Source organism: Neoarius graeffei, chromosome 28, assembly GCF_027579695.1.
Source record: "Neoarius graeffei isolate fNeoGra1 chromosome 28, fNeoGra1.pri, whole genome shotgun sequence".
NCBI classification, from domain to species: domain Eukaryota; kingdom Metazoa; phylum Chordata; class Actinopteri; order Siluriformes; family Ariidae; genus Neoarius; species Neoarius graeffei.
The window spans coordinates 39242997-39270724 of record NC_083596.1 but is presented as its reverse complement, the minus strand read 5'-3'; the positions used below and the strand labels follow the sequence as shown (position 1 = coordinate 39270724).

General features: G+C 39.5%; 2 protein-coding genes across 5 annotated transcripts in view; both read left to right on the top strand.

Moving 5' to 3' along the window:
- The window catches only part of akap10 (A kinase (PRKA) anchor protein 10), a 30343-nt gene extending 12477 nt beyond the window's left edge, over positions 1-17866 (top strand). For 2 of the 4 annotated variants that reach the window (XM_060912954.1, XM_060912953.1), the window contains exons 7-15: positions 8143-8266; positions 8511-8647; positions 9565-9709; positions 10338-10508; positions 11267-11376; positions 14556-14638; positions 15181-15233; positions 15387-15482; positions 16698-17866. In XM_060912954.1, coding sequence (XP_060768937.1) covers positions 8143-8266; positions 8511-8647; positions 9565-9709; positions 10338-10508; positions 11267-11376; positions 14556-14638; positions 15181-15233; positions 15387-15482; positions 16698-16703 — 925 coding nt within the window. In that variant the 3' untranslated portion in view covers positions 16704-17866. The remainder of the gene's footprint in view (positions 1-8142; positions 8267-8510; positions 8648-9564; positions 9710-10337; positions 10509-11266; positions 11377-14555; positions 14639-15180; positions 15234-15386; positions 15483-16697) is intronic. The other 2 variants (XM_060912955.1, XM_060912956.1) reach the window with 2 other exon arrangements.
- A 3459-nt stretch (positions 17867-21325) lies between these two features.
- LOC132875521 (LHFPL tetraspan subfamily member 7 protein) overlaps positions 21326-27728 on the top strand; it is a 303568-nt gene continuing 297165 nt past the window's right edge. Inside the window, exon 1 of the mRNA XM_060912353.1 lies at positions 21326-21837. Within this exon, the coding sequence (XP_060768336.1) occupies positions 21547-21837 (291 nt within the window). The 5' untranslated portion in view covers positions 21326-21546. The remainder of the gene's footprint in view (positions 21838-27728) is intronic.

The following is a 27728-nucleotide window of genomic DNA, read 5'->3' as shown; positions in this document are numbered from 1 at the left end:
CGTTTTTCTATGTAAATGCGGGCATCAATCCGTGACGTCATGCATTCAGTGAACCTCTGTGCAGAAAGTGCATGCAGGCGGTTGACAGTGGGAGACAGTGCGAGGAACAGCATGGTGGGTCACACTGAAAGTCTCCTTTCATTTCTTATCTGAACATGCAATATTGTGCAGCTTAGAACACAACAGTAAATGCGTAGGGTTGTTTATCATTTAATGAAGCCGCCTAGGCTATATTTAAACCGTTTGCGCCATCCATTTCATTAACGTGGCAGATTCGGAAACTTTAGTTTGAACGACGGCGTTAATAACATATTCTAGCAGCTTCGAAAACTTAAAGCTGAATAGTTTTGAATAAAGTTAACTTGTGTGAAAAATTTAAGTGCCCTTTTTGGAATGTTGAGCCCCTGCCCCTCCAAAGGTCTTTGCACGGCCCTGGTGCGCAGCTTTCCGATTTAAACTGTTTTTTTTCTCATCCTTATACTTCCTGTTTCATGGACTGTAACGGATTTGCTTATTTAGTAATTTTAATACAGAATTTACTTTGAAATTATAATCAGACACTCCAACGTCCCCCCCCCAAAAAAAAAATCGGCCGTGAAAAAGGCGGCATCCGCCAAAAGGCGCGCTGTTTGCATCCCTGCATGATAGAACGCAAAGATATTGTTATTATCTACAATGTATCTATTTGCTGGGGACGTTCGTGAACATCAAAGCTGCCACTTTGGGTCATTTTGAAAGTGAGTGCAATGTAGACCATAGAAAACTGTGTCACAACATGCCTGTCATGTCAACTTTTTTTTTTGGTTTGTTTGTTTTATTGACGGGGTTGTCCCCGAGGATTTTTTTTCAGCAGAGATAAAAACCAGAGGGGGGGATGATCCCCCCCAGCAAATCGCACCCAGTGTGTGTGATATATATAATATAAAATGTATTTAAACTGTTTCAGCATACAGGCCCTGTGTCCGAAACCACTCACTCATTCACTACTCCCTACTCACTATATAGGGAATTACTATATAGTAAGCTCATTGGTAAAATGGAGAAGAAGAAAAAAAAAAAACGCTTTCGAACACTACTCCGTCGCACTGGTACAGTAAGCCCTCAGTATTCGCGGGGGTTAGGGACCGAACATGGCCGCGAATAAGCCAAAATCGCGAATACTTGTAAACCCCCCCCCAATAAAACTGCTCACAAATGCTTATTTTGATGTCTATTGAGAAGCATATCGAGAAGTCCTACCTTCTGCAGCGTCATTACCTTCTTCTGGCACTTAGGTTCCTTGGCAGGAGCCTTAGAAGATGCAGAGCGTTTAGGAACCATTGTAGGGCGTAAAAATTATTCAAAAATACCAAGAACGCACAACACATGAACAAGTCTGAACTACGGGAACCGCGAGACTGTACTGTACAATGCGCTCATTCGTCAGCCAATGAGCAGCAGCAGCCCGCCATTCAAACTTCAGCCAATAGCGAGCGAGCATTCGGCTCCAAGAATGTAGCAGTGCGTAAACGTTCTATATGTTCGCCGCAAATGACCGCGAATCGCTGAGATTTCCGCGAATGTATAGGAGATATGTTCTATATAAAATCCCGCGAATATGTGATTTCGCGAATACTGAACCGCGAATAGGCGGGGGTCTGCTGTATTTACGTCATTACTGTCGCACAATTAAAACGTGCCAGATCAGTCGGCTGGTGGGTTTTCAAAATAATAAATACACGCATGTATTTTTGTGATAAATCCATATTCTACTGAGCGCATTTCCCACACTAATCAATACGGAGTACTTTGTGTCTGCTGCATCTTTCGATTCTTTTAAATCAAGGCTGAATTCTTTCTTCTTCGCCGCTGCCTTTTATTCAATCAAATTTGAGGCTTTTGATTTGATTTTTCAGCACGACCGTAATGCATGATGGGATATATTGCTTGGTTAATGATCATCGGTTGTACGCTACTTTTCACCATGCATTGTGGTGCACCATACAGGGTGTAATAATTCTCACTATACATTCGGACAGCACTACAAAATGGCAAACTCGCTATATAGTCCACTATATAGTGAGTAGGGAGTGATTTCGGACACAGGGAGGGCCTTGCATAAGTATATCTCCCCCCCCCCCCCCCCCCCCCCCCCCCCCAATTAGACTTTTCCACGTTTTGTCATCTGAAGGCACAACGTTTTTTTTTTTGGTATTTATTTTTACATCATGACAGACAAGTTAATTAAACATAAGAAGACATTTGAGGGTTGTGTAAGTATTCACCCTCCAGAGTCCATACTTGGTAGAAACTTTGGCTGTAATTACAGCTGCATGTCTAATGGGATATGAGTAAGCTTTGCACATCTGGATCCTGATCATCTGGTTTTTGGAAAACGCACTTGAAGAGCGGTTTTCAGTTCCTGCCACAGAGCCTCCGTTGGATTGAAGTGTGGGGGTGAATACTTATGCAACCATAAGTTGCCTTTTTTTTTCCTTTTTTTTTAAATAAACATTTTTAAAGGGCGGCACGGTGGTGTCATGGTTAGCACTGTCGCCTCACAGCAAAAAGGTCCTGGGTTCGAGCCCAGTGGCCGGCGAGGGCCTTTCTGTGTGGGGTTTGCATGTTCTTCCCCGTGTCTGCATGGGTTTCTTCCGGGTGCTCCGGTTTCCCCCACAGTCCAAAGACATGCAGGTTAGGTTAACTGGTGGCTCCAAATTGACCGTAGGTGTGAATGTGAGTGTGAATGGTTGTTTGTCTCTGTATCAGCCCTGCGATGACCTGGCGACTTGTCCAGGATGTACCCCGCCTCTTGCCCATAGTCAGCTGGGATAGGCTCCAGCTTGCCTGCGACCCTGTAGAACAGGATAATCGGCTACAGATGATGGATGGATAAGTCTGTTTCATTCCCAGCATGCAACCGTACAAAATGTAAAGCTATTCAAGGGTGGGTGGGGTGGGGGTGAATACTTACACAAGGCACTGTGTGGAATAAAATATGAAAAGGATAAGGCCTAGAAAAAAAAATTGTGTTTCCGGTCGTCCGCCCGACTCTGCTAAAACCTCGCCGACCCTGTACATATTTTAACTAGTTCATTCAATAAAGAACTCAATTTCTAAACAAAATACATAGAGAAAATGATCAACAACGCGACATGCAGTCTGTGTGGACTCGTTTACTTAAGACGATACACAAAAAAATCCGTTCCGGGCGCTGCCATGTTGATCGGTCACATGACCACGTGTTATCGCGATCACATTATCACTTACGGGAGTTTGTCGAGACAAGAACGAGAACATGGCGACCACCAGTGGCACCATGATTTTTAAAATTAACTTTTTATGTTGTAATTTTTCAATAATTTCGTCCTTTAAATCAAATCTCAATTTAATTCAAATTTATAATTTACACCACCCAACACAAGATATAGCACACAACCTTAAAACATCCACTGTATCAGAAGACATGGGTCACACACGACCGTCAACAATGGCCCCACATGGAATAGAAATAGCCGAGGATATAAATCTGGGCGATCTGCTCCATCAGTAAGAATTTTATCAATATTTATTGATTGCAAATTTCACATGCAGTATTGCACAAGATTTAATGCCAGTGCTGTCCCTGCCGTAAGCTGTTTCACAAAAATAGGCCTATCTTGAATGGGCGATAATACAAGTACATTCTAGGCCTAGAGTCTGACAAATTATATACAATACGCTATAAGGGCTTTATAAAAACAGCTTTTAAACTGTTGAAACAGATTTTAATTTTGAATATTGAACATTCAAATTTTGACAGTTTTACATACAGTTTAATATTATTGATCTAATAGTAATAAAGCCATAAGTTCTCTACAGTATTAAAGTATTTTTGAGTACAGTATTGGTTTAAAAATTTTGCTTTCTCTTTAAAAAGTTCATTGACTTGTGAAATATTGAAAGACATTCTGAATGTTTGTACTTTACTGATACATGTTTTGTATTAAAATTTCTATATTCTTGAAACTATATTGGACTTTTTTCTGCAGCATGATTGTAGGAGAAATTCCATGTCAGCTGTTCTTCAGAGCCTAATCTAGGGCGCGTAATACGCGATAATGCGCGTTTTTTATCTGTCTGTCGCACATCCACTTTTTGGGTGCGAGAGTGATATCGCGTATCTATTCATTTTGTCGCGCATTTATAAGTAGAGAGCGTGTAGTCGCGTTTTACTGAATCTTGTGCGTATCAATTTGTCAGCACCAGCTAGCAAGCACTGCGGTAAATATAGCGTTGTTTACACACCAATCGGAAAATATCGGAAAGGACCGAAGTATTCCGAATGATTTATTTAGCGGGTAAAACCGTTTTTTGTGAACTATTATATCATTGGTCACTGAACCGGAAGACAGTGTATCTCAACCAATCGTGTAAAGTGTTTTAAAAATACCCAAAAGCACATGGCATATCGTTTGGTCTCATCCAAACATAACAATGTCAAAACGCGTGGTCACGTTGAAAGACCTTTGGACGAAAAAAGGAAACAAAACGAAGACACAGAAGTGAGTATTATGTTATTAATCATATTCAAATAGTAAAGGTGCTTAGTTGGTATATAAGATATACAGTGGCGCTTGAAAGTTTGTGAACCCTTTAGAATTTTCTATATTTCTGCATAAATATGACCTAAAACATCATCAGATTTTCACACAAGTCCTAAAAGTAGATAAAGAGAACCCAGTTAAACAAATGAGATAAAAATATTATACTTGGTCATTTATTTATTGAGAAAAATGATCCAATATTACATATCTGTGAGTGGCAAAAGTATGTGAACCTCTAGGATTAGCAGTTAATTTGAAGGTGAAATTCGAGTCAGGTGTTTTCAATCAATGGGATGACAATCAGGTGTGAGTGGGCATCCTTGTTTTATTTAAAGAACAGGGATCTATCAAAGTCTGATCTTCACAACACACGTTTGTGGAAGTGTATCATGGCACGAACAAAAGAGATTTCTGAGGACCTCAGAAAAAGCGTTGTTGCTGCTCATCAGGCTGGAAAAGGTTACAAAACCATCTCTAAAGAGTTTGGACTCCACCAATCCACAGTCAGACAGATTGTGTACAAATGGAGGAAATTCAAGACCATTGTTACCCTCCCCAGGAGTGGTTGACCAACAAAGATCACTCCAAGAGCAAGGCGTGTAATAGTTGGCAAGGTCACAAAGGACCGCACGGTAACTTCTAAGCAACTGAAGGCCTCTCTCACATTGGCTAATGTTCATGAGTCCACCATCAGGAGGACACTGAACAACAATGGTGTGCATGGCAGGGTTGCAAGGAGAAATCCAGTGCTCTCCAAAAAGAACATTGCTGCTCATCTGGTTTGCTAAAGATCACATGGACAAGCCAGAAGGCTATTGGAAAAATGTTTTGTGGATGGATGAGACCAAACTAGAACTTTTTGGTTTAAATGAGGAGTGTTATGTTTGGAGAAAGGAAAACACTGCATTCCAGCATAAGAACCTTATCCCATCTGTGAAACATGGTGGTGGTAGTATCATGGTTTGGGCCTGTTTTGCTGCATCTGGGCCAGGGCGGCTTGCCATCATTGATGGAACAATGAATTCTGAATTATACCAGTGAATTCTAAAGGAAAATGTCAGGACATCTGTCCATGAACTGAATCTCAAGAAAAGGTGGGTCATGCAGCAAGACAACGACCCTAAGCACACAAGTCGTTCTACCAAAAATGGTTAAAGAAGAATAAAGTTAATGTTTTGGAATGGCCAAGTCAAAGTCCTGACCTTAATCCAATGGAAATGTTGTGGAAAGACCTGAAGCGAGCAGTTCATGTGAGAAAACCCACCAACATCCCAGAGTTGAAGCTGTTCTGTACGGAGGAATGGGCTAAAATTCCTCCAAGCCGGTGTGCAGGACTGATCAACAGTTACCAGAAATGTGTAGTTGCAATTATTGCTGTACAAGGGGGTCACACCAGATACTGAAAGCAAAGGTTCACATACTTTTGCCACTCACAGATATGTAATATTGGATCATTTTCCTCAATAAATAAATGACCAAGTATAATATTTTTGTCTCATTTGTTTAACTGGGTTCTCTTTATCTACTTTTAGGCCTTGTGTGAAAATCTGATGATGTTTTAGGTCATATTTATGCAGAAATATAGAAAATTCTAAAGGGTTCACAAACTTTCAAGCACCACTGTGTGTGTGTGTGTATATATATATATATATATATATATATATATATATATATATATATATATATATATAATGTTTGTGTACAAATATGATCTTAGAGTAATTATATGATAGTGTGAAGACATACTAAGTCATTTGATTCTGATTGATAATGGTTTTGAAGTTTGAATTTGATATTATTTTCCTAATGCCAATATACAATTAGTTTGATAATGTTTTGGTATTGTGTAAGTTTTATTAAAAAATATTATGAAATATATTTAATCTGTTCTTGTGTAATTGTAGGTACTGTAAGATTGTAAATGATAGAGATTATATACTTTTTAGGAAGTCTGAATTGTGAGATTATCTCCAGTCATTTATGTCAAAATCTAGTTTAAACATAGGTAGATTGTTTGTTTGTTTTTCACTTTCATGAAAGGTGGTCTGAACAAAACAAATATGATGGCATTTTAAAATATTTGATAGTGATTTTATTTTATTCAGAAAGTCAGATTTTTCATCTTATTATTAATTAATAGTGGCAAGACTACATGGATTTTAGACTTAACTATATCAAATGATGTAATATTAACCTAGTCATATAACAGAAAACTAGTCATATTTGTAAGGTTTTGCAGTATATAATTCTTCATATAGTTTTTGATCTAAAATCTTTACATTTTTTAAGTTCAGATCTGATCATAATGTTTGTGCAATACTATAAACTGTGGATAAGTGTTTGCTGATATGGTTTTCATATCACTGTATTAAAGGATATGTATAGTGCCATAATTGATATTATATAGATTAACATCTGATATGAATGTTTGTTACATGTATTTAGTTTTATTAATAAAACTGTTCTGTTTATAGATGTACTCTTGAAAATATTTACCAATGTATTACTTATTTTTCTGTCCCCACTAACTGGAACAAATGAGGGATATTTTTACCCATGTTAATATTTTCTGTCCCCTGTTTCTACAACTAGTGAGGGATCTGTCCCCTATTTTCAAATTCCTAGATTAGGCTCTGTTCTCTTGTTCTTGATGCTCAGCTATGGGTCCCCCAAATATTTTTATCTGATTGATCATATTTCAGTCTTTAATTTGGTTTATACTTGGTATTAAATATTAATTTGTATCTGACAGACAGATAAAAATATTTGTATTAACCACTCTAGGTGGGGGTTTCACCACCACTACATGGTTCTCTGTAGCCCACTTCAGCATTGAAATTTTTGAAATTAATTTTAACAGACAAAAGTCATATTAAAAAGGTTTAGTATCAACAAGAACAGATGAAGCATAAAACTGAAATGGTAAATATTGAAAAAATATCTTAACTCTACAGATATAACATCTCTAAGTTTAGTCATTATTTAATAATTAAATATTTAAAATAATATGGTTGAAAGTCTAAGAGACTGTCCGTTCTTGTCTTACACTAGTGTGAAGCTGCATAGTCAACATAGAAAATAAAAAAAATAAATCTGACCGTCCTACCCTAAATTTTTTTGAAGGGTTGACAGGAAACACAATTTTTTTTTTTTCTAGGCCTAAATGTATCTTGCCTCATGGAACCACCTGAAGACAAGACAATAGTGATTAAGAGTGCAGTGCTTGCATATATACTGTACATAAAAGAGAGCTGTTCTTCGGTAGGGTACGTTTTTAAATTGAAGATTTGAATGTAAAGTGTGCAACAGGAAAATATTCAAACTTTTATAGAAGTCAGCTTTAACGTAAGTGACCGTTTGACCGAACACTTCCCCCATGTCTAACCACAAAGTAAAAACTGCTGATACGTTATTTAACAATGATGCACTAATTAAGGCTGCAAGTTTTCATTTAATTATCAGCCAGACAGGCACATGTTGCTTCATTAACAACCTCAGCACTTGATTATTTGCTTGTCACGTTATGTTCGACTGATTGCCCAAAACCACATTTAATTATATCCTCTGTCTTCCTCAGGCACTTTAGCGAGTTCTTACGGAGCCATTATTTTTGCAAGTACCAGATCGAGGTGCTGACCAGCGGTACTGTGTTCTTGGCAGACATCATGTTCTGTGAGTCCGCCCTCTTCTACTTCTCCGAGGTGAGGACCTAGTTGTGTGTTGTAGGTTTTTTTTTTTTTTAAAGAAATACCTTTTTACCCATGTAATCATAGTGTTTCTGCGTATTGCTATATGGTAAAGATGACCACCCTTAATGTACTGTAGAATGATGTAAAAGATGCTGAGCATGCAGAAAAGTTGACCAGAGTGTAAAAAAATGATTTTGAAGTGGAAAGTGCTGAGGGATTGTTTGCTGTTATGGCTGAATTTGGTTGCTGCGTGCAGTACATGGAGAAGGAGGAGGCAGTGAACATCCTGCAGTTCTGGCTGGCTGCGGATAACTTCCAGGTTCAGCTGGCTGCTAAAAAAGGACAATACGATGGACAGGAGGCACAGAATGACGCCATGATCCTTTATGACAAGTAGGACATCCTCGTTGCATCAGACATCCTGATGTGTGATTTAGTCCTTATGGAAGCTGGCAAAACACAACAAGGAGTTAGGGTTAACAGCACATCCTGAAATGTTTTATTCCTTTGATACAACAGCAGTTTTTCAATTTTTCATTTCTTAAAGTATACCTTAATGCAGGTGCTTTCTTGCTAGATGCAGTATTCTCCTTTCAGTATAAATATTACCTCAGTATGTTTGATTCCCTTGCATTTCTGAACTTCAAGCACTTGGATTTCAAATGCATATGCACGTACATTTTGAAAACCTAACCGAATCTTATTAGTAATTCTGTCGTCTTCACTGATTTCATAGATTCCCCCCCCAGTAGATATTTCTTCCTGTCTCTGTATTACTGATGCACCTAGATTCCTTTTGGAATATCCGTGTTCTATTGAAGTTATACCATGAAATCGAGTGGAATAACTGTTTTATTCTATCCATGTTCACTGGATTTTGAGAAATGGAGCATTTTTTAATTTACTTTTTTTTTTTTTTTTTTGCAAATTCGATAAATAAAAACTTTATACAAAACGTCTGGCGAAATGACGAGCAGTTTGTGAAAAATGCGATAATGATAATTCTTGAAAAATAAAAAAAAAGATGCATTTTTACCATCAAATACTTTGTTGCCTTTTTTTGTATTTTTGTTTTATCGAGTAGAGTTTTTATTTCATCCTCGGTTGGTTCAGCAACACGCTTCGCCGTTTTTTGGTTTTTCTCTACTCGCGGTATACGAGTGGATATCCTAGTAGTAGCCAATCAGAGCACGCTATTGCTCATATCCAGTGAACGTAAATAGAATAATGGGTTTTAGTTGAACGCCATGAAGATTTGCAGTCAAAGACATGATGGCGTGACGTAACCACATTTATCTGTCCGTCCTCAGGTATTTTTCACTCCAAGCCACAAATCCGTTGGGTTTTGGTGACTCGGTTCGGATGGAGATTGAGTCGAATATCTGTCGAGAAGGCGGCCCCCTGCCTGACTGCTTCACCACTCCACTACGCCAGGCCTGGACCACCATGGAGAAGGTCAGTCAGGACCTCGTCAACAGCCGGAGCACAAATCGGTCCTAATTCTAAACTGCGTTTTGTGTCGCATTAAAGATTCGCCCATTATTTTGTAATGCAAATGTGTTTTTGCATGAATAACTGAGACTGGAATTAGCTTCTTTTAATTAGAAGAAGCTCAAGCTTTAGGAAAAAATAGCTTTTCTCCTCCTGTTGTTGAAATTATTATTAGCATATTAAAAAAAAAAAAGTCATTCCCTTCACCGATGCACAGTGAGGCCAAAATAATTACTACATCATGTTGTGACACTTGGTGTACATAGTGCACTATATGCCTAATAGGATGCCATTTGTGACCAAGACACAGAAAAACAGCGTCTCCAGTAAGTAATATTAGAAATTCTTGATGTTTAAAAGCACTTTTTATATTTTGTAAGAAAAAAGGGGAAATTAAGTGTTTTTCAATTTTTCCTAAAAAAGTTCAGAAAACATTGACATTCTATAAAACTTCAGATCTTCAACTTTTGAATATGGGTTGTTCATCTATGGAAAAAAAAAACAACCAACCAACCTGTGTGTTTCTTATACTAGCAGTGCGGCGTTGTGGAATTATCCCTGCTTTCAGCCCACTCTCTGTTGTTAACCCCAGGTCTACTTGCCAGGCTTCTTATCCAGTGACCTGTACTACAAATACTTGAGTGACCTTATCAATTCTGTACGGGCGGATGAGTTCATCGTGGGAAACTCGGCGGCGTTGGGTCAGGGCGCAACCATGGACAGCGAACGTGGCTCCGGCATCTCGGAAGGGTCGCAGGCCCAGGTGACCTTTCAGCCACACACTTAATCAATCAGATCTCTTCGCTTTCATTGGCTGGCCTTGGCTTATGGCATTTCTGTACGGCGTGATGACATTTCGTCTTGTGTAAATGTTACTACGTTAAAAGGGGTAGGTGTTCATAGGAGCATGGGACTAAAAGGTAGATTTCTGTCTGGTAGTTGTTTTGCCAAGTGACTCTTTCTTCATGGTCTCCAGCAGTGCTCCAGGCGTATAGTGAGAAATCGAATTGCTGCTGTACTAATAAGGCTTTAGAGGTGTACAGTATTTTACCATTATGTCTAGATTATATTCTGGACAAATCATAGTCATTAAAGCTCCAGTCCTGTGTTGTGCTTGCCTGGTTTAATTAACAAGGCTAAACAGTGGCCACTAAGGTAATTTTAACTCCCAAGTATGACTAAGTGCATTAATACACACTATGGAAAATAATGAGTACTCGTATCCCAGGCATAGTGTTTATCTTCTCCTGATAATGAAGCATGTCATGTTTATACCTTCTGTGGTGCTCTCTAATCGCACGTAAAGACCTTATTGGAGTCTGCATAGCTCTTCGTTTACGCTATTCAGGAAAGAGTAGCACGGACCATATCATCGCACCACTGAATGAAAACCTGATTTTGTTTGTCCCTGGCATTAGTATCGTGACAGCGGTGAAGTTTTCAGAGTCTGATGTTCTCACTGTCTTATCAGATTGAGACTGTGCAAGTTTCCTTTGTAAACTCCTTCCCTTTACGATAAAGCAGGGCTCCAAAAAAGTGGCTGTGAAAATCCTGAAGAACTTCGATGAAGCGATAACGGTGGACATTGCCAGTCTGGACCCCGAGTCTCTGTATCAGAGACCATACGCTGGGTGAGTTTATAGCGTCCAAGTGTCTCTGACATTACAGAGTCGGTCATTGAAATAAATGTTGTTTAAATTGGAATATTCACTTCTTTTTACATGAATTAGGTTATTTATTGCTGTTGTTCAATGTGTCGTGTAACTTTAGGGGTTAAAAAAAGGTGGGGGGGGCTGCGGTGACGTCTAAATAATTTAACATTAGCACAAATTATTAGATGGGTCTAAACAGGTATGGGTAAAAAAATCTTTGTGGATTTTTCTATTTTCTGAGAATTCATATACTTCAGTTCAATTCAGTTTCTCTTATATTATCATTGTGTGATTTTTATAAATTATACAGCATCTTTAAAAGACTTTAGAGGCCAAACTATATCTTTTTCTTATTATTAGGATGCAGTGCTGCAGCACAGCAACCTATGGGCTCCCCTAGGGGAGCCCATAGGTTGCAGTGCAAAGCACTGCAACTATTGTTCTTCTACGTATTTCTTCTTCTTCTTCTTAATTAGGATGCAGTGCTGCAGCACAGCAACCTATGGGCTCCCCTAGGGGAGCCCATAGGTTGCAGTGCAAAGCACTGCAACTATTGTTCTACGTGTTTCTTCTTCTTCTTCCGTATTCTTCTTCCTCCTACGCAAATTTCGATTTCAAATAACTCAATAACCGTACGTCGCACACAGACAAACAATATATCAAATCGTGCGGCTCGATCGGACTCGCTATGCTATTACTTTTCTCTACAGAATACGATTTTTTCGCGACGTAGTCGCGAAAAATCGCCCAAAAAAACCCCATTCATTTCTATGGAATTAATTGAAAAAAAAGCACTTTTTCAAACATCCACTGCTCTGGCATGCTTTCACCTAGAGACGTGATTCAAACTCTAAAACATAGGAAAACTTCTCCTCTGTGGATCTGGCATCCAACTTTTCTGCTAGGTTCTACACTTTCGGATCAGTCCCGGCTCAAACGCCATGTGGGTTCCGGGAGAAAATCCGGCTTTTGAATGGGTGTCTATTGCGTTACACACCAGTGCAGCTCATTAAGTCAGAGTGGAGAGAGCTTGAAAAAAAAGGTCAAACTTTCTCGCTTAAACTGTGTTTTCAGCCACAAATTTCCCTCTACAGACATGATTTTCTCAAAAGTAGTAGGAAAACTTGTCCTGATTCACACAATGTGTCTACCTAAACGATAGGATTTACAGTTTTTGAATGAGAAGCCTCAAAGTGAGGAGAGCACAGGTGAGCGGCCTCATTGACTCCCATTATAAACGTGGTTGAAAAGTCACTCGTTTTTAACTCCCTGTAGCGTCCTCATTTTTAACAATACAGACAAAAAAATTACATCAGTCTATTCAGGAGACCCTTCTAGCGCTCACTGTGAAAGAATTTTGTGAATAGCTGCTTTCATTGTCGAGTTATTTGTGATTGTTCGAGGTCTACTCCTTAGCAAAACACAGCAGACACCTGACAAAATCTTGTGTGTGTCTTAACTCTCCTGTTCAGGCCCGTCACCATGCCGATTGGGGCCAGTGACGGGGCAGAGGGGGGCTGCTGTCTCAAGCACACACACAAATCATGCTCAAAATTTCAAACTTAAGGGGGCGTCGTGGCTCAGGTGGTTAAGGCGCCATACCATGAATGCGGGCGACCTGGGTTCGATTCCGGCCCGAGGTCATTTCCCGATCCCTTCCCGTCTCTCTCCCGCTCATTTCCTGTCTCTACACTGTCCTATCCAATAAAGGTGCAAAAAGCCCAAAAAAATATCTTTAAAAAAAAAAAAAAAAATTTCAAACTTAAACTGTGTTTTCAGCCACAAATTTCACACTACAGACATAATTTTCTCAAAAGTAGTAGTCACACTTGTCCCAAAAAAACCCCATTCATTTCTATGGAATTAATTGAAAAAAAAGCACTTTTTCAAACATCCGCTGCTCTGGCATGCTTTCGCCTAGAGACGTGATTCAAACTCTAAAACGTAGGAAAACTTCTCCTCTGTGGGTCTGGCATTCAACTTTTCTGCTAGGTTCTACACTTTCGGATCAGTCCCGGCTCAAACGCCATGTGGGTTCCGGGAGAAAATCCGGCTTTTGAATGGGTGTCTATTGCGTTACACACCAGTGAAGCTCGTTACCTTAGAGTGGAGAGAGGTTGAAAAAAAAACTCAAACTTTCTCGCTTAAACTGTGTTTTCAGCCACAAATTTCACTCTACAGACATGATTTTCTCAAAAGTAGTAGTAAAACTTGTCCTGATTCACACAATGTGTCTACCTAAACGATAGGATTTACAGTTTTTGAATGAGAAGCCTCAAACTCAGGAGACTGCAGCTGAAAGGCCTCATTGACGCCCATTATAAACGTGACAGAAAAGTCTCTCATTTTTAACTCATTCTAGTGTCGTCATTTTTAACACTACAGACAAAAAATTACATCAGTTGATTCAGGAGACCCTTCTAGCGCTCACTGTGAAAGAATTTTGTGAATAGCTGCTTCCGTTGTCGAGTTATTTGTCATTGTTCGAGGCCTGGTCCTTCATAAGAAACAGCAGAAAACTCCAGACCTTGTGTGTCTTAGCTCATTGACACCCATTATAAAAGTGACAGAAAAGTCTCTCATATTTAACACTACAGACAAAAAATTACATCAGTCTATTCAGGAGACCCTTCTAGCGCTCAGTGTGAAAGAATTTTGTGAATTTCTTTTTTTTGTGAAAAAAAAAAAACAGCCTCGGTCGGCATGACACTTCACCTTAGCCGCCCGCTTTATTAGGAACACTTCTGTTCGTACATACAAACTACAAACACTCTTCTTAGAGTTTAGAGTTTATTTTATTTTTAAAAGGGACAGTGCGGCATTGTAGCTTCATAGCAGGTCACACGTTCACGGCCAGTGAACATGCGTGACCGAATTGCTTCGCGCACTGCATCCTCTCATAATTTCCCCCGGGGAATTGTCCGGTCTAGTTTGTTACTATTATCCATGAGTTACTGTCACTTGTGTCAAGAATCAGAGCATGTGTGAGGTGTTGTCTTGCCGACATACTGATAGAAGAATATCTTATTATTCTTATTAACAGGTAATAGTCAATTGTTCAGAAGTGAACCTTTTTATTTTTTTTTTTAAATGGCCATGAATGACCTCAAATTGGTTTTGCTGAAGTTTTTATTGGTACTGTCTCTTCTTCTGTTCAGAAGAATGACCTTTGGAAAAGTTAACGAGCTGGGCCAGTTTATCCGGGAAGCCGAGCCAGAACCGGACATCAAGAAATCCAAGGGTAAGAAATGCACGGCGCCGTGATCGTGAAACCAAATTCGGCTTTTTCTTGTCTTGAGTCCGCTTTATAAACGATAAGCGGCTGTCTGAATATTTTGAGTCCTGTTCTGTCTGCTTGTCTTGTCTGACACACTGGCATGTGAGCGTTGTGTTGCACGCTGGGTGAATCGGCTCTCAACTCGTGCTGAAGTGCTCTTCAGACTGGGGTTTGAGTGAATTGAAGTGTGTGTTGCCATGGTGATGAGAAGACTATGATTTGGTGTGATTACGATGAAGAGCAGGAGATGAAAGGAGAAATCTCTCTCTCGCTGGTTCACCCACTCTTGTTCTTTGTCACATTTATGTGCTTTGGATAACAGTTTTTGAGATTGACTCAAAATGTAACGCGGAGCCACTGAAGCGCAGCGCGGCCACTCGGGCGTTTTCCATCCTTCTGGTACACAGAGTTCACTGCTTCTGATCCTGCAGTGAATTCGCAGTGGATCCAGATGTTGTTGTGGAACCAAAGGACAGTTCAGACAGCTCTCTCTGCTTCTCTCCTAGGTTCAATGTTTTCCCAAGCAATGAAGAAATGGGTGCAAGGGGAAACAGACGAGGTGGGCGTGTCAAAAATTTACAACTGAAGCTTATTCGATTACGTTAATATGAAAGAAGCCAAAAAATGGTGATGGTTTACCGTACAAATGCAAATATATCTGTAGTAGTCCTGGTTTCAGTCGTATTTGTGTTCCTGTGAACGCTCATTCTAGGCTCAGGAGGAAATGGCGTGGAAGATTGCTAAGATGATAGTCAATGATGTCATGCAGCAGGGACAGCAGGAGAGCCCACGTCCAACATCCAGTCAGGTACGATCAACGTGTCATGACTTCTTTATACAGTCCGGGTTAATTGGATCATTTTGTGTGTGTGTGTGTGGCAACTTGGGGAAATCTTTCATGCAGTCAAATTTTGACAGTTTCTCATATTTATACACAACCTGGCCAAAAAAAGCCACTGTTTGGATTTAAATAAGCAAATACTTAAGAGCCTTTGATTGGATAATTACTACAGTGATTTATATGTTTCAGCTGACAATTATTCGTTTAACCCTAACTGATGCAGTGAGTAGCTTCTCGTTTTTAAAAAAAAAAAAAGTCAAGACATCCTGTGGTTGTGTAAATGATGTTAGCGTTACTGTGAACTCGCAGCTATGCTTAATAATGAAAGTAAGTGCATTTCTGCATGCACAATGTGACGAGAACTTGCAGGATCGGGACTAAACAGCTGTGTGGCCATAAGAAAACCACTTGTGAGACTAACTGGAAGAAAAGGCTTCAGTTTGCGATAAGAAGCACAAAGATTAGACTCTGGAGCACTGCAGGGAAAAAAGGTCATGTGGTCTGAAGTGTCCAGATTGACCCTATTCCTGAGTGATGGGCGTGTCAGAGTGAGAAGGGAAGCACATGAAGTGATGCACCCATCATGCGTAGTGGCCACTGTATAAGCCTCTGGAGACAGTGTTATGATCTGGAGTTGCTTTAGTTGGTCACGTCGAGGCTCAGCAAGATTATGGGGCAATAAAATGAAGTCAGCTGATGACCTGAATGAGCAGGTTGTCATGTCTATGGATTTTTATTTTATTTTTTTCTTCCCTGATGGCATAAAATTAGGGCTCAGATTGTGAAAGAGTGGTTCAAGGAGCATGCGGAATCCTTTTCACACATGAACTGGCGACCAGTTGGTCCTGATCTTAACCCCATTGAAAGTCTTTGGGATGTACTGGAGAAGACTTTAGAGTGGGTCGACTCTCCTGTCATCAAGACAAGGTGTCCATGAAAAATTATTGTAACTCTGGATGGAAGAAAACGTTGTGATGCTGCATGAGGTGGTCAAAACAATGCCATAATCAAAGCGAAAGGCTGCGCAATGAAATTGTGTGACTTTTGACCAGCAAAGCAACGTCTGATCGATTTTCCCCGTCTGCCACGCACACATGCTTTTGCAGTTTGGTACAATAGATAAGACTTGGTTCCATAAGAAGCCTTTATCAGTACTAACCACAAACCTGTGATGTCTTTTAGCTGTGACTTTGTGTGCTGATGAAGAGGGAAGACTCGCTCTGCTCTCAGCCTCCCAGCTGCTGCCATCAGAGCCAGAAATCTGGAGATAAAACTGCACACCCCAATGCATTTCCCCAAATGACGAGTTATGTAATAATGAAGCTAAAACAAAGTGCTGCAGTCTCACAACCTCCTCTGAAATTGTGTGTGTGTGTGTGTGTGTGTGTGTGTGTGTGTGTGTGTGTACACTTGGGGCCATGTGACCAACATTTCAAGCATTATGAAAGCTTTCTTTTAACCTAAGAAGAGGAGCCCAAATAAAAATAGCAAGCATGAATGGAACCAGATGTACAAGAGAGGTGGACTTCCAGAACAAACTCCCGAACGGACAGTGAAGCGAGATGAACACGGAGATAAAACGAGTCCGCTGTGTTATGCTGTTACCATGCCAAGTGCAGAAAAACCTGAACAAAGTCACCATGAAGCCCAGGTTACTCCAATCCCTGACCGGTCCTTGTTTCTTATCTTCCCTTAGAAGTTTCTTTCCTCCGTTTTTATGAGGATGGTTACAATAGCTGTCTTTTTTTTTTTTTTTTTAAATAGTGCAAAGATTTACTCATGGTGGCTATGTATAGTTTTTTTTGCAGGCGTGTAGGTATTGCTGTGCCATTAAACTGGACTACGACAGCAGGTTTTTATCATCGAGAAGCTGAATGGACCGATACGTTGTTAGTTTAAGTTGATTTAAACTGACTGATTAAGCTGCATCTTAAACTTCCCTCCATGTCGACTCCAGAATCGGCTCCACTCTGTAGTCTTACTCCAACATGGACAAGCGCTAGTGCAATGTTAAACCCCCATGTCTCCAGTCTATGATGATGTAGCTTTCTGGTTTGGATTAATGTAACTTCTTTGTCTGTCCCCCCTTTTTTTTTCCTTTTTTTCTTTTTTTAAATGAGTTGTCACGTGTGTGTCTAAGTGAATTCCAGTCATGCCTGTTCCTTGGGAATAGCGGACTCTGAAGATGCAACAATACTGCTTTGGACCTCGGCGAGATGTGGAGATGAACCAGAAACAGATGGACTTTTGGTACTATGTACCATTTATTATGTTTTCTGACATGTATGTGTACTTAATCTATAAAATATTTAAATTGTGTTTGATTTAAATATATATATACATTATTGAAACGTATCTCTGTCGTCTTTTATTTGTAAGTCAGTCAGGTTATTAGGAAAACCCGTACCCCTGTCTGTTCATGCAATCATGTGCCAGCAGTACACTGCATGAGATCATGCCTATATGGGTAATGTTCACAGCGAACATCAGAAAAATGTGAGCTCAGTGACTTTGGGGGGGGGGGAACCCCGTCACCTGGTCTTTTTCTAATCTTCAACTGTGCAGTTACAGTGAACCTGTTCGGCTGAAGATTTGTTGGTTCTGAGATGCTTTTCTGCTCACCCTGGATGTACACAGTGGTTGATTTGAGTTACTGTTGCTTTCCTGTCAGCTTGAACCAGTCTATCCATTCTCCTCTGTCTGCTCTAACAAGGCATTTCCACCATGACGTGTGAGTGAGTGAATCCCAGGAGACTAACGGTTTCTGAAATGATCAAATCATCCTGGCTGGCATCAACAACCATGGTACTGTCAAAGACCTAATGTCCGAGTTGAGCATTAACCTCTGTTTGCATGATTTTATGCATGACACTGCTGCCACGTGATTGGATGAATAAACAGGTGTACAGATGTTCCAGTGGTTGGTGAGTGTAAATCGCAGCTACATCATATTCACAAGGATGTTGATCAAGCATAATCTCTGAGGAGATTAACTAGCACAGGTGAACAAATCATGGCAAAGAGCATGGAAAGAAAGGATGGCGTGCATCTGATTCTCCTCCTTCCTATGAAGATGAGTGATTTAGAAAAGAAATGTCCAATAGAGGGCAGTAGCACCCTTTCCTATTTTAAATACTTATTCTCCTGATTGAATGTACTCTCAGAATTAATTCTGTAGCTGCAATATTTATTTATTTATTTATCAGTCACTATTCTTGAGGCCAATAAGAGGAAAAGCCATTTTGGCATGTTGGACCTAAAATTTGCAGTGACCATCATTGGGGTGGCCTATGTAAGCAAGTTTAAATTTAGAAACCAGTATAATGAGCGCTGTTGCCTCACAGCAAGAAGGTCCTGGGTTCAAGCCCAGCAGCTGGCAAGGGCCTTTCTGTGTGGAGATTGCATGTTCTCGCCTTGTCTGCATGGGTTTCCTCCGCAGTCCAAAGACATGCAGGTTAGGTTCATTGGTGGCTCTAAATTGACCGTAGGTGCGAGTGTGAATGGTTGGTTGTGTCTGTGTCAGCCCTGCGATGACCTGGCGACTTGTCCAGGATGTACCTTGCCTCTCACACACAGTCAGCTGGGATAGGTTCCAGCTTGCCTGCGATGGATGGATGGATATAATGAGAGGACAGTGGTGATGATCAAGACCAAGCTGAAATTTGCACAATATTTGAAACACCGTAGTTGTAGACTTATTAGATACTCTTGTTGGCTATTTTATCAGGATGCCACACAATTAGCAAGGAAAAACTCCCTGAGAGGACATCAGACTCAAAAGGGAACCCATCCTCTTCTGTGTGGTGGTTGGTTATTGACGCCTCTCTGGTCAAACAGAGTCCTGGGATGCGCACACCAGCAGTCCTTAGCAGAGCATTTTTAAAGGATTTTCCACTAGGAGACCAACTGGTCTGGGCAATACAATCACAGGCCCCAGAGTCCATGCGGCTGCACCGCTGTGGCATATTCTGTGATGCAAAATGGTTCACCAATCACCATACAGACAAACACACTACAGTGACTACACAGCTATCAAGAGCAATTACCAAGCACAAATGTTATGTCAAAGACACTCAAAGTTACATAGTAATGACATCAGATTCTGACATCAGCCAATTCAGTAACCAAATTTTAGTTTTGTTTTTCTTAAAGTGCCATTCCACCATTGGATGTATTCTTTGGCATAAAATACAATATATTTTATGACAACATGACTAGACAGAGAAATCTTTTAGCTTCAAAATGATACATCAAACATAATTTTTTGACAACGACAAGTATATTAATTTTGCGACCAAAGTCACCTACCCTTTTAATTTCCGCGCGGTAGTGAAACGTGATGTCATCAGCAGGTTCCCCTTCTTGTGTACCACGTCACGTGTGACGTGGCACAGATTATCAGCAATGGCGGATAGAACGCGATTTCCACTTGTCGATTGCTGTGCCGATATTCACCATCGACCGTTTCCTTTGGGCATCACTTGCTATTTTCCTTCGCTTCTTTTCCGAAGCTGACAATCGCGTTCTATCCGCCATTGCTGATAACCTGTGCCACGTGACGTGGTACACAAGAAGGGAAACCTGCCGATGACATCACACGCGGAAATTAAAAGGGTAGGTGACTTTGGTCGCAAAATTAATATACTTGTCGTTGTCAAAAAATTATGTTTGATATATCATTTTGAAGGGCGGCACGGTGGTGTAGTGGTTAGCGCTGTCGCCTCACAGCAAGAAGGTCCTGGGTTCGAGCCCCGGGGCCAGCGAGGGCCTTTCTGTGCGGAGTTTGCATGTTCTCCCCGTGTCCGCGTGGGTTTCCTCCGGGTGCTCCGGTTTCCCCCACAGTCCAAAGACATGCAGGTTAGGTTAACTGGTGACTCTAAATTGACCGTAGGTGTGAATGTGAGTGTGAATGGTTGTCTGTGTCTATGTGTCAGCCCTGTGATGACCTGGCGACTTGTCCAGGGTGTACCCCGCCTTTCGCCCGTAGTCAGCTGGGATAGGCTCCAGCTTGCCTGCGACCCTGTAGAAGGATAAAGCGGCTAGAGATAATGAGATGAGATATCATTTTGAAGCTAAAAGATTTCTCTGTCTAGTCATGTTGTCATAAAATATATTGTATTTTATGCCAAAAAAATACATCCAATGGTGGAATGGCACTTTAACCAACATGATCTTGTGTGTATATCTTATAACAGATCTTCATTTTCCTTGTTAAATGTATACTTACATGGTACTTGGTTAATTAATTGCAACTGATTGAACCAAATGATAAGACAGAACTTGGTTTAAAATTTGGTCTCCCAGTGAAGCTGGTTTGGCATTGACTAGGAGACCAAATCTGGCCACTGGGAGACCATTTGGTCTCCCAGTAAATCAGGTGTCCAGGTGAGATTGCTGCAAAGATGAGAAATGGGCATAAACCTATATCTCTATACAGTTTGTTTTTTTTGTGAAGCGCAAACCTTTCCAGTGTGTCCATGTAGGAGCAGGAGAAGGTTGCAGAAGTTGAGCATCATGATGGAATCGGCTGCAGAAGTCCAAGAGTGTGTCAGGATCCAGCACCAGTCCTCATGATGTAAATGCTCAGTATATCATCGTAGCAAAGCACTGTTAGTGCGCGAGTATGCGGTTTGGATTGTGGCCATTGAAAACCTCTCGAGGCACCGCCCACCGGCAGCTGACGCGCGTAAAGCGGCGCGTCCGAGCGCACACGCACGCGCGTTTGGAGACGAGCGCAGTCAGCCCCGAGCGCGCGCCTGTGTGACAGCCGGGACTGATCTGTCGAAACTCGCGTTTGTGTTCGTGAATCATGTGCGCGAGCTGTGACTGACAGCGCACGCGCGGTGCTGGGAAGTAGCGCGTGCTGGGATTTACTCCACTGACGTTTGCCTGAACTTGGTTCTCTGCGCGCGCGCCTGCCTGCCTCAGCCGAGCTCAAGGCTTTTCATCTTTCCGCGCACTTCACACGTGATCTCGGCTTCCGAAACACCGGGCTTTATGTTCGCTTCCACGTATAGCGCGCGCACTCCAGATGCATGTGCTGCCTGACCGGGACAGGAAAGACGCCGCGGTTGGCACCGGCACCATGTTCAGCTGTGTGGGCTGCTTCTGGCTGCTGCTGTCCGCCGCGCTCGTTGCGCTCTGCAGCTTCAGCTTCATCTCTCCGGCGTGGATCGTGAAGGAGCAGCAGCACGGGAGGAGCGGCCACTCGGTGAGTTTCGGCCTGCTCTGGCACTGCTCCGAGTCCCTGGACCACATGTACACATGCTACGCGTTTGGAGGCATCGGGAGGTTCGCTGAGATTCCCTCCAGCTCCTGGCAGGTAAAGGTCAAACTAGTAATACTATTAATCATAAATATCATTACTGCTAGTAGTGTTACCACTGATGATAAAATTAATAGTAGTACTATTACTGCAGATATTACTACTAATACAATTAATAATAGTACCATTACTCCAGATACTATTACTAGTAACAGTAGTATTGTTGCTGATACTACTGCTAATAATACAATTAATAGTGCCATTACTGCAGTTACTATTACTAATAATAGTAACATTAATTAGTAGTATTGTTGCTGCTGCTACTACTAAATAATAATCATATTACTGCTACTACTTGTACTACTGTTACTACTACTAAAATTAATAATAGTACTATTACTGTAGTTGCTATTACTAATAACGGTAACATTAATTAGTAGTATTGTTGCTGCTGCTACTACTACTACTAATAATAATAATCATATTACTACTAATTAATAATAGTACTATTACTGCAGATACTATCACTAATAATAGTAACAGTAGCACTGTTGCTGATACTACTGCTAATAATAAAATTAATAGTGCCATTACTGCAGTTACTATTACTAATAATAGTAACATTAATTAGTAGTATTGTTGCTGCTGCTGTTACTACTAAATAATAATCATATTACTGCTACTACTTGTACTACTGTTGTTACTACTACTACTACTACTACTACTAAAATTAATAATAGTACTATTACTGCAGTTGCTATCACTAATAACGGTAACATATTAATTCGTAGTATTGTTGCTGCTACTGCCACTACTTTTGTACCACTGTTACTTGTAGTACTACTACTAATAAAATTAATAATAGTACCATTTACTCCAGATACTATTACTAATAATAGTAACAGTAGTATTGTTGCTGATACTACTGCTAATAATAAAATTAATAGTGCCATTACTGCAGTTACTATTACTAATAATAGTAACATTAGTATTGTTGCTGCTGCTACTACTAAATAATAATCATATTACTGCTACTACTTGTACTACTGTTACTACTACTACTACTACTACTAAAATTAATAATAGTACTATTACTGCAGTTGCTATTACTAATAATGGTAACATTATTGTTGCTGCTACTACTACTAATACTAATAATAATCATAATATTACTACTAATTAATAATAGTACTATTACTGCAGATACTATCACTAATAATAGTAACAGTAGTACTGTTGCTGATACTACTGCTAATAAAATTCATAATGGTACTATTAATGCAGATGCTATTACTAATAACGGTAACATTAATTAGTAGTATTGTTGCTACTACTTGTACCACTGTTACTTGTAGTATTACTACTAATAAAATTAATAATGGTACTATTTCTGCAGATGCTATTACTAATAATAGTAACAGTAGTATTGTTGCTGATACTACTGCCAATAATAAAATTAATAATAGTAGTACTGTTACTGCAGTTACTATAATAATAGTAGCATTAGTAGTGTTGCTGCTGCTACTCCTAAATCAATATTACTGCTGCTACTTGTACTACTGTTACTTGTAGTATTAGTACTATTACTGTGGTTACTATTACTAGTAATAGTAACAGTAGTATTGTTGTTGCTGCTACTACTGGTAATTAATAAAATTAATAATAATAATGTTACTGCAGATACTATCACTAATAATAGTAACAGTAGTATTGTTGCTGATACCGCTGCTGCTAATAAAATTAATAATACTATTACTGCAGTTACTATTACTAATAACGGTAACATTAATTAGTAGTATTGTTGCTGCTACTAATAATCATATTACTACTTGTACTACTGTTACTTGTAGTATTACTACTAATAACAAAGGGTAGAATATTGCTCATAACATATCTCAGTTGCAAATAATTGAAAAGCTGCAATCACCAGTGACACAGACAATTTCAACACAATGTCAGAATTTTGTTTAATTGATTGAGACTCTTGAAAAAACTGTACAAAATCTCAGTTCCTCAACATCTGAATTGGACATTCTGCCCACCAACTTTTTTAAGTCTGTTCTTCACCTCATAATTACAGATGTGCTTCAGATCATAAATACAGCCCTAGAGACTGGCATTGTTCCTGTGTCCCTGAAAAAAGCCGTTGTAAAGCCCCTACTTAAAAAGAATAATCTGGATGCTTCAGTATTAAACAACTACAGGCCAATATCAAATCTACCATTCATCGGGAAAATCCTTGAAAAAATTGTCTTCAATCAATTAACTGCCTTGATATCAAACCGCTGTTTTGATAACTTTCAGTCAGGATTTCGTGCCAATCATAGCACTGAAACAGCGCTGATTAAAGTTATAAATGACATACGTCTTAATACTGATGCAGGCAAAACATCGGTCCTGGTGTTACTGGACCTCAGTGCAGCTTTTGATACTGTTGATCACAACATACTGCTATATCGACTTGAACACTGGGTTGGGTTGACTGGTAAATTTATCAATTGGTTAAAATCATACTTGGAAGCTTCTTTGTTACCATGGGGAATTGTACCTCAACATCAATGTCCTTGACCTGTGGTGTCCCCCAGGGGTCGATCCTTGGACCATTACTATTCAACCTTTATATGCTCCCACTTGGACAAATTATCAAGAACAACTCAATTTTGTATCACTGCTATGCAGATGACACCCAAATTTATTTTGCTCTATCACCTAATGATTATGCCCCCCTTGAATATGTCTTCCAATGTATCGACCAAATCAACAACTGGATGTCACAAAATTTTCTTCAGCTGAACACAGATAAAACAGAAGTAATTCTATTTGGGGAAAAAAGATGAAAGACTCAGGATTACCACTATTCTTGACACAAAGGGGATTAAAACAAAAGATATGGTTAAAAATCTTGGTGTTTTCATTGACAGCGAGCTAAACTTTGACAGTCACATGAAAGCAATCACTAAATCGGCATTTTATCACCTAAAAAACATTTCCAAACTAAGAGGACTTGTGTCAAAAAATGATCTGGAAGAACTTATACATGCCTTCATCTCTAGTAGGGTTGACTACTGCAATGGCCTTTTCACAGGCCTGCCAAAAAAGACCATCAAACGACTTCAGGTGATTCAAAATGCAGCGGCTAGGGTTCTCACACGAACAAAAAGAACAGAGCACATTACTCCAATTCTAAGGTCCCTTCACTGGCTTCCAGTAAGCTACAGAATTGACTTTAAAGCATTGCTGCTGGTGTACAAATCTCTAAATGGTACAGGGCCCAATTACCTCTCTGATATGTTGCAGCGGCCTAACCCAATCAGATCTACCAGATCGCAGCAGCAAAATTTACTGGTAAAACCTGTTGTTAAAACAAAGTGTGGTGAAGCAGCTTTTAGCTACTATGCAGTACAGCTATGGAACCAACTGCCAGAGGACATCAAAAATGCTCCTGCTGTTGGCAGCTTCAAATCTAGACTAAAGACCAAGCTGTTCTCAGATGCTTTCTGCTAACTGATTAATATTGTCATCTTTACATGTTTTAAACTTTCTTAACTTTTACAGTCTCTGCATGTTTTAAACTTTACTTAACTTTTATTTTATTTTATTCTGCTGTTTTTTACTGAACTTTTACTTCATTTTATTATTTTATTTCTACTGTTGTTTAATTCTTATTATTTTTCTTCCCCATTTATTTTATGTAATTTTATTTTCTATTGTTTACTGTTTTGCTTTTACTTCTGTAAAGCACATTGAACTGCCACTGTGTATGAAATGTGCTATATAAATAAACTTGCCTTGCCTAATAAAATTAATAATAGTACTATTACTGCAGACACTGTTATCAATAATAGTAACAGTAGTATTGTTGATTGTACTATTAATTTTATCATTAGCAATAGTATTACTGCGGTTACTATTACTAATAACGGTACCATTAATTAGTAGTATTGTTGCTGCTGCTGATAATAATAATATTACTACTGCTGTTACTTGTAGTATTACTTCCACTACTACTACTACTACTACTACTACTACTAAAATTAATAATCGTACTATTACTGTGGTTATCATCACTAATAGTAACAGTAGTAGTGTTGTTGCTGCTGCTGCTGCTACTACCATTATAAAATAATCATAATACTACTTGCACTACTGTTACTTGTAGTATTACTACTAATAATAAAATTAATAATAGTGCTACTATTACTAGTAACATTAATAGTAATTAATTGTACTGCGACTTCTACTACTTTTAGTACTACTACTATTACTACGAATAATATTAATACTAGTACTATTACGGTTGCTGCTGCTGCTGCTACTAATAGCATTGATAGTGCTACTACTGTTACTGCTTGTACTACTGCTATAATCCTTACATTACGTTACATTCATGGCATTAGCAGATGCTCTTATCCAGAGCGACGAACAACACACCCAGAGCAGTCAAGGGCACTTTAGCCATTCCTGCTGGTCCAGGGACTCGAACCGGTGACCTTTTAGTCCCAAAGCTGCTTCTCTAACCATTAGACCATGGCTTCTAATCACATTTAATATTGCTGCTACTATACTATTACTACTATTTGTGTTACTACTAATACCATTAATAATTACTACTATACGTGCTAGTAATAACACTAATAGTAATTCATAGTACTGTTACTTGTACTACCACTATTGCTTGTAGTACTATTATTAATATTAATAGTACTACCACTAATAGTAATAACAATAGCATTGGTGGTGGTAGTAGTAGTACTACTACCTTTCCTAATAATAATCACATTAATAATATTACTACTTGTACTAATACTACTGATAGCATTAATAATAATAACCTTCAGTGCTAGAACCCCTAATAACAATAATAACTTACATGTGACGGTGGGCAATATGGAAAAAAAATCATAATACTTTCACAATGCCTGATATTTTATAAAGAAATTGTGCATACAGATTTAATCTCTAATGAGCCAACCGATGGTGACAGTGTGATGACCTGTGGAAGGAACCTCAAGAAAAAAAACCTCATCCCCTTCTGGGTGACACCTGACAGTGAGAATATAAATCCTTTCAGTATACAGGTGTAGAAGAGTAAAATCAAATGGTACCGAGTGTGTTCAGTCTGGACAGATTGTGGATCAGAGTCCTGGGCGCACAGCACAGTGTATGAATACAGCAACAGCTCTTACACACTGTACAAGTCTAGAGGTGAGATTATTCTCGAAAGCAAGGCTAAAATGTGGGGCAGAAACTGTTTGTAGGAAGTGCAGATCTTAAGTATTCACGTGGGACCTTTTTACAGGAACGGATGGTGAATCAGAAACGCCGAACGGTCCAAGAAGTAGTAGATGCATCACAGTACCCGAACAGTGAGCTGTGTTATGCAAAAAAAAAAAAAAGGAAAAAGAAATAGCTCCTTATTTCTAAGGAATAGCTTCATGAATCACATCTGGTCAACACATTTTCGAGTTTTCACTTTTTAATATAGTGTTTTGATTTGCTTTTTATTGATTTACTGATTTACGAGCACATTTCTGTGTAATATATCCTGAGCAAAAGCACCTTATCATTAATCACTACAGAACATGTATGAAAGCAGACAGAGAGATGAGTCAGGTTGCTGCAACACAAGTCTTGAGACTAAAGTTGAAACCAAACCTGCAAACACTACTGACTGTACATCATCGCTCATCACTGAGCTGCTACCCTCAAGGGTAGATCTTTTGCACCTTTCATATATCTTTCACCAGGGGACGTGTGTGTTTTGTGCCTTTTAAACTCCTCTAAGATACAGTACCTTGCAAAAGTATTCATCCCCCTTGGTGTTTGTCCTGTTTTGTCGCATTACAAGCTGGAATTAAAATGGATTTTTGGAGGGTTAGCACCATTTGGTTTACACAACACGCCTACCACTTTAAAGGTGCACGTTGTTGTTTTATTGTGACACAAAC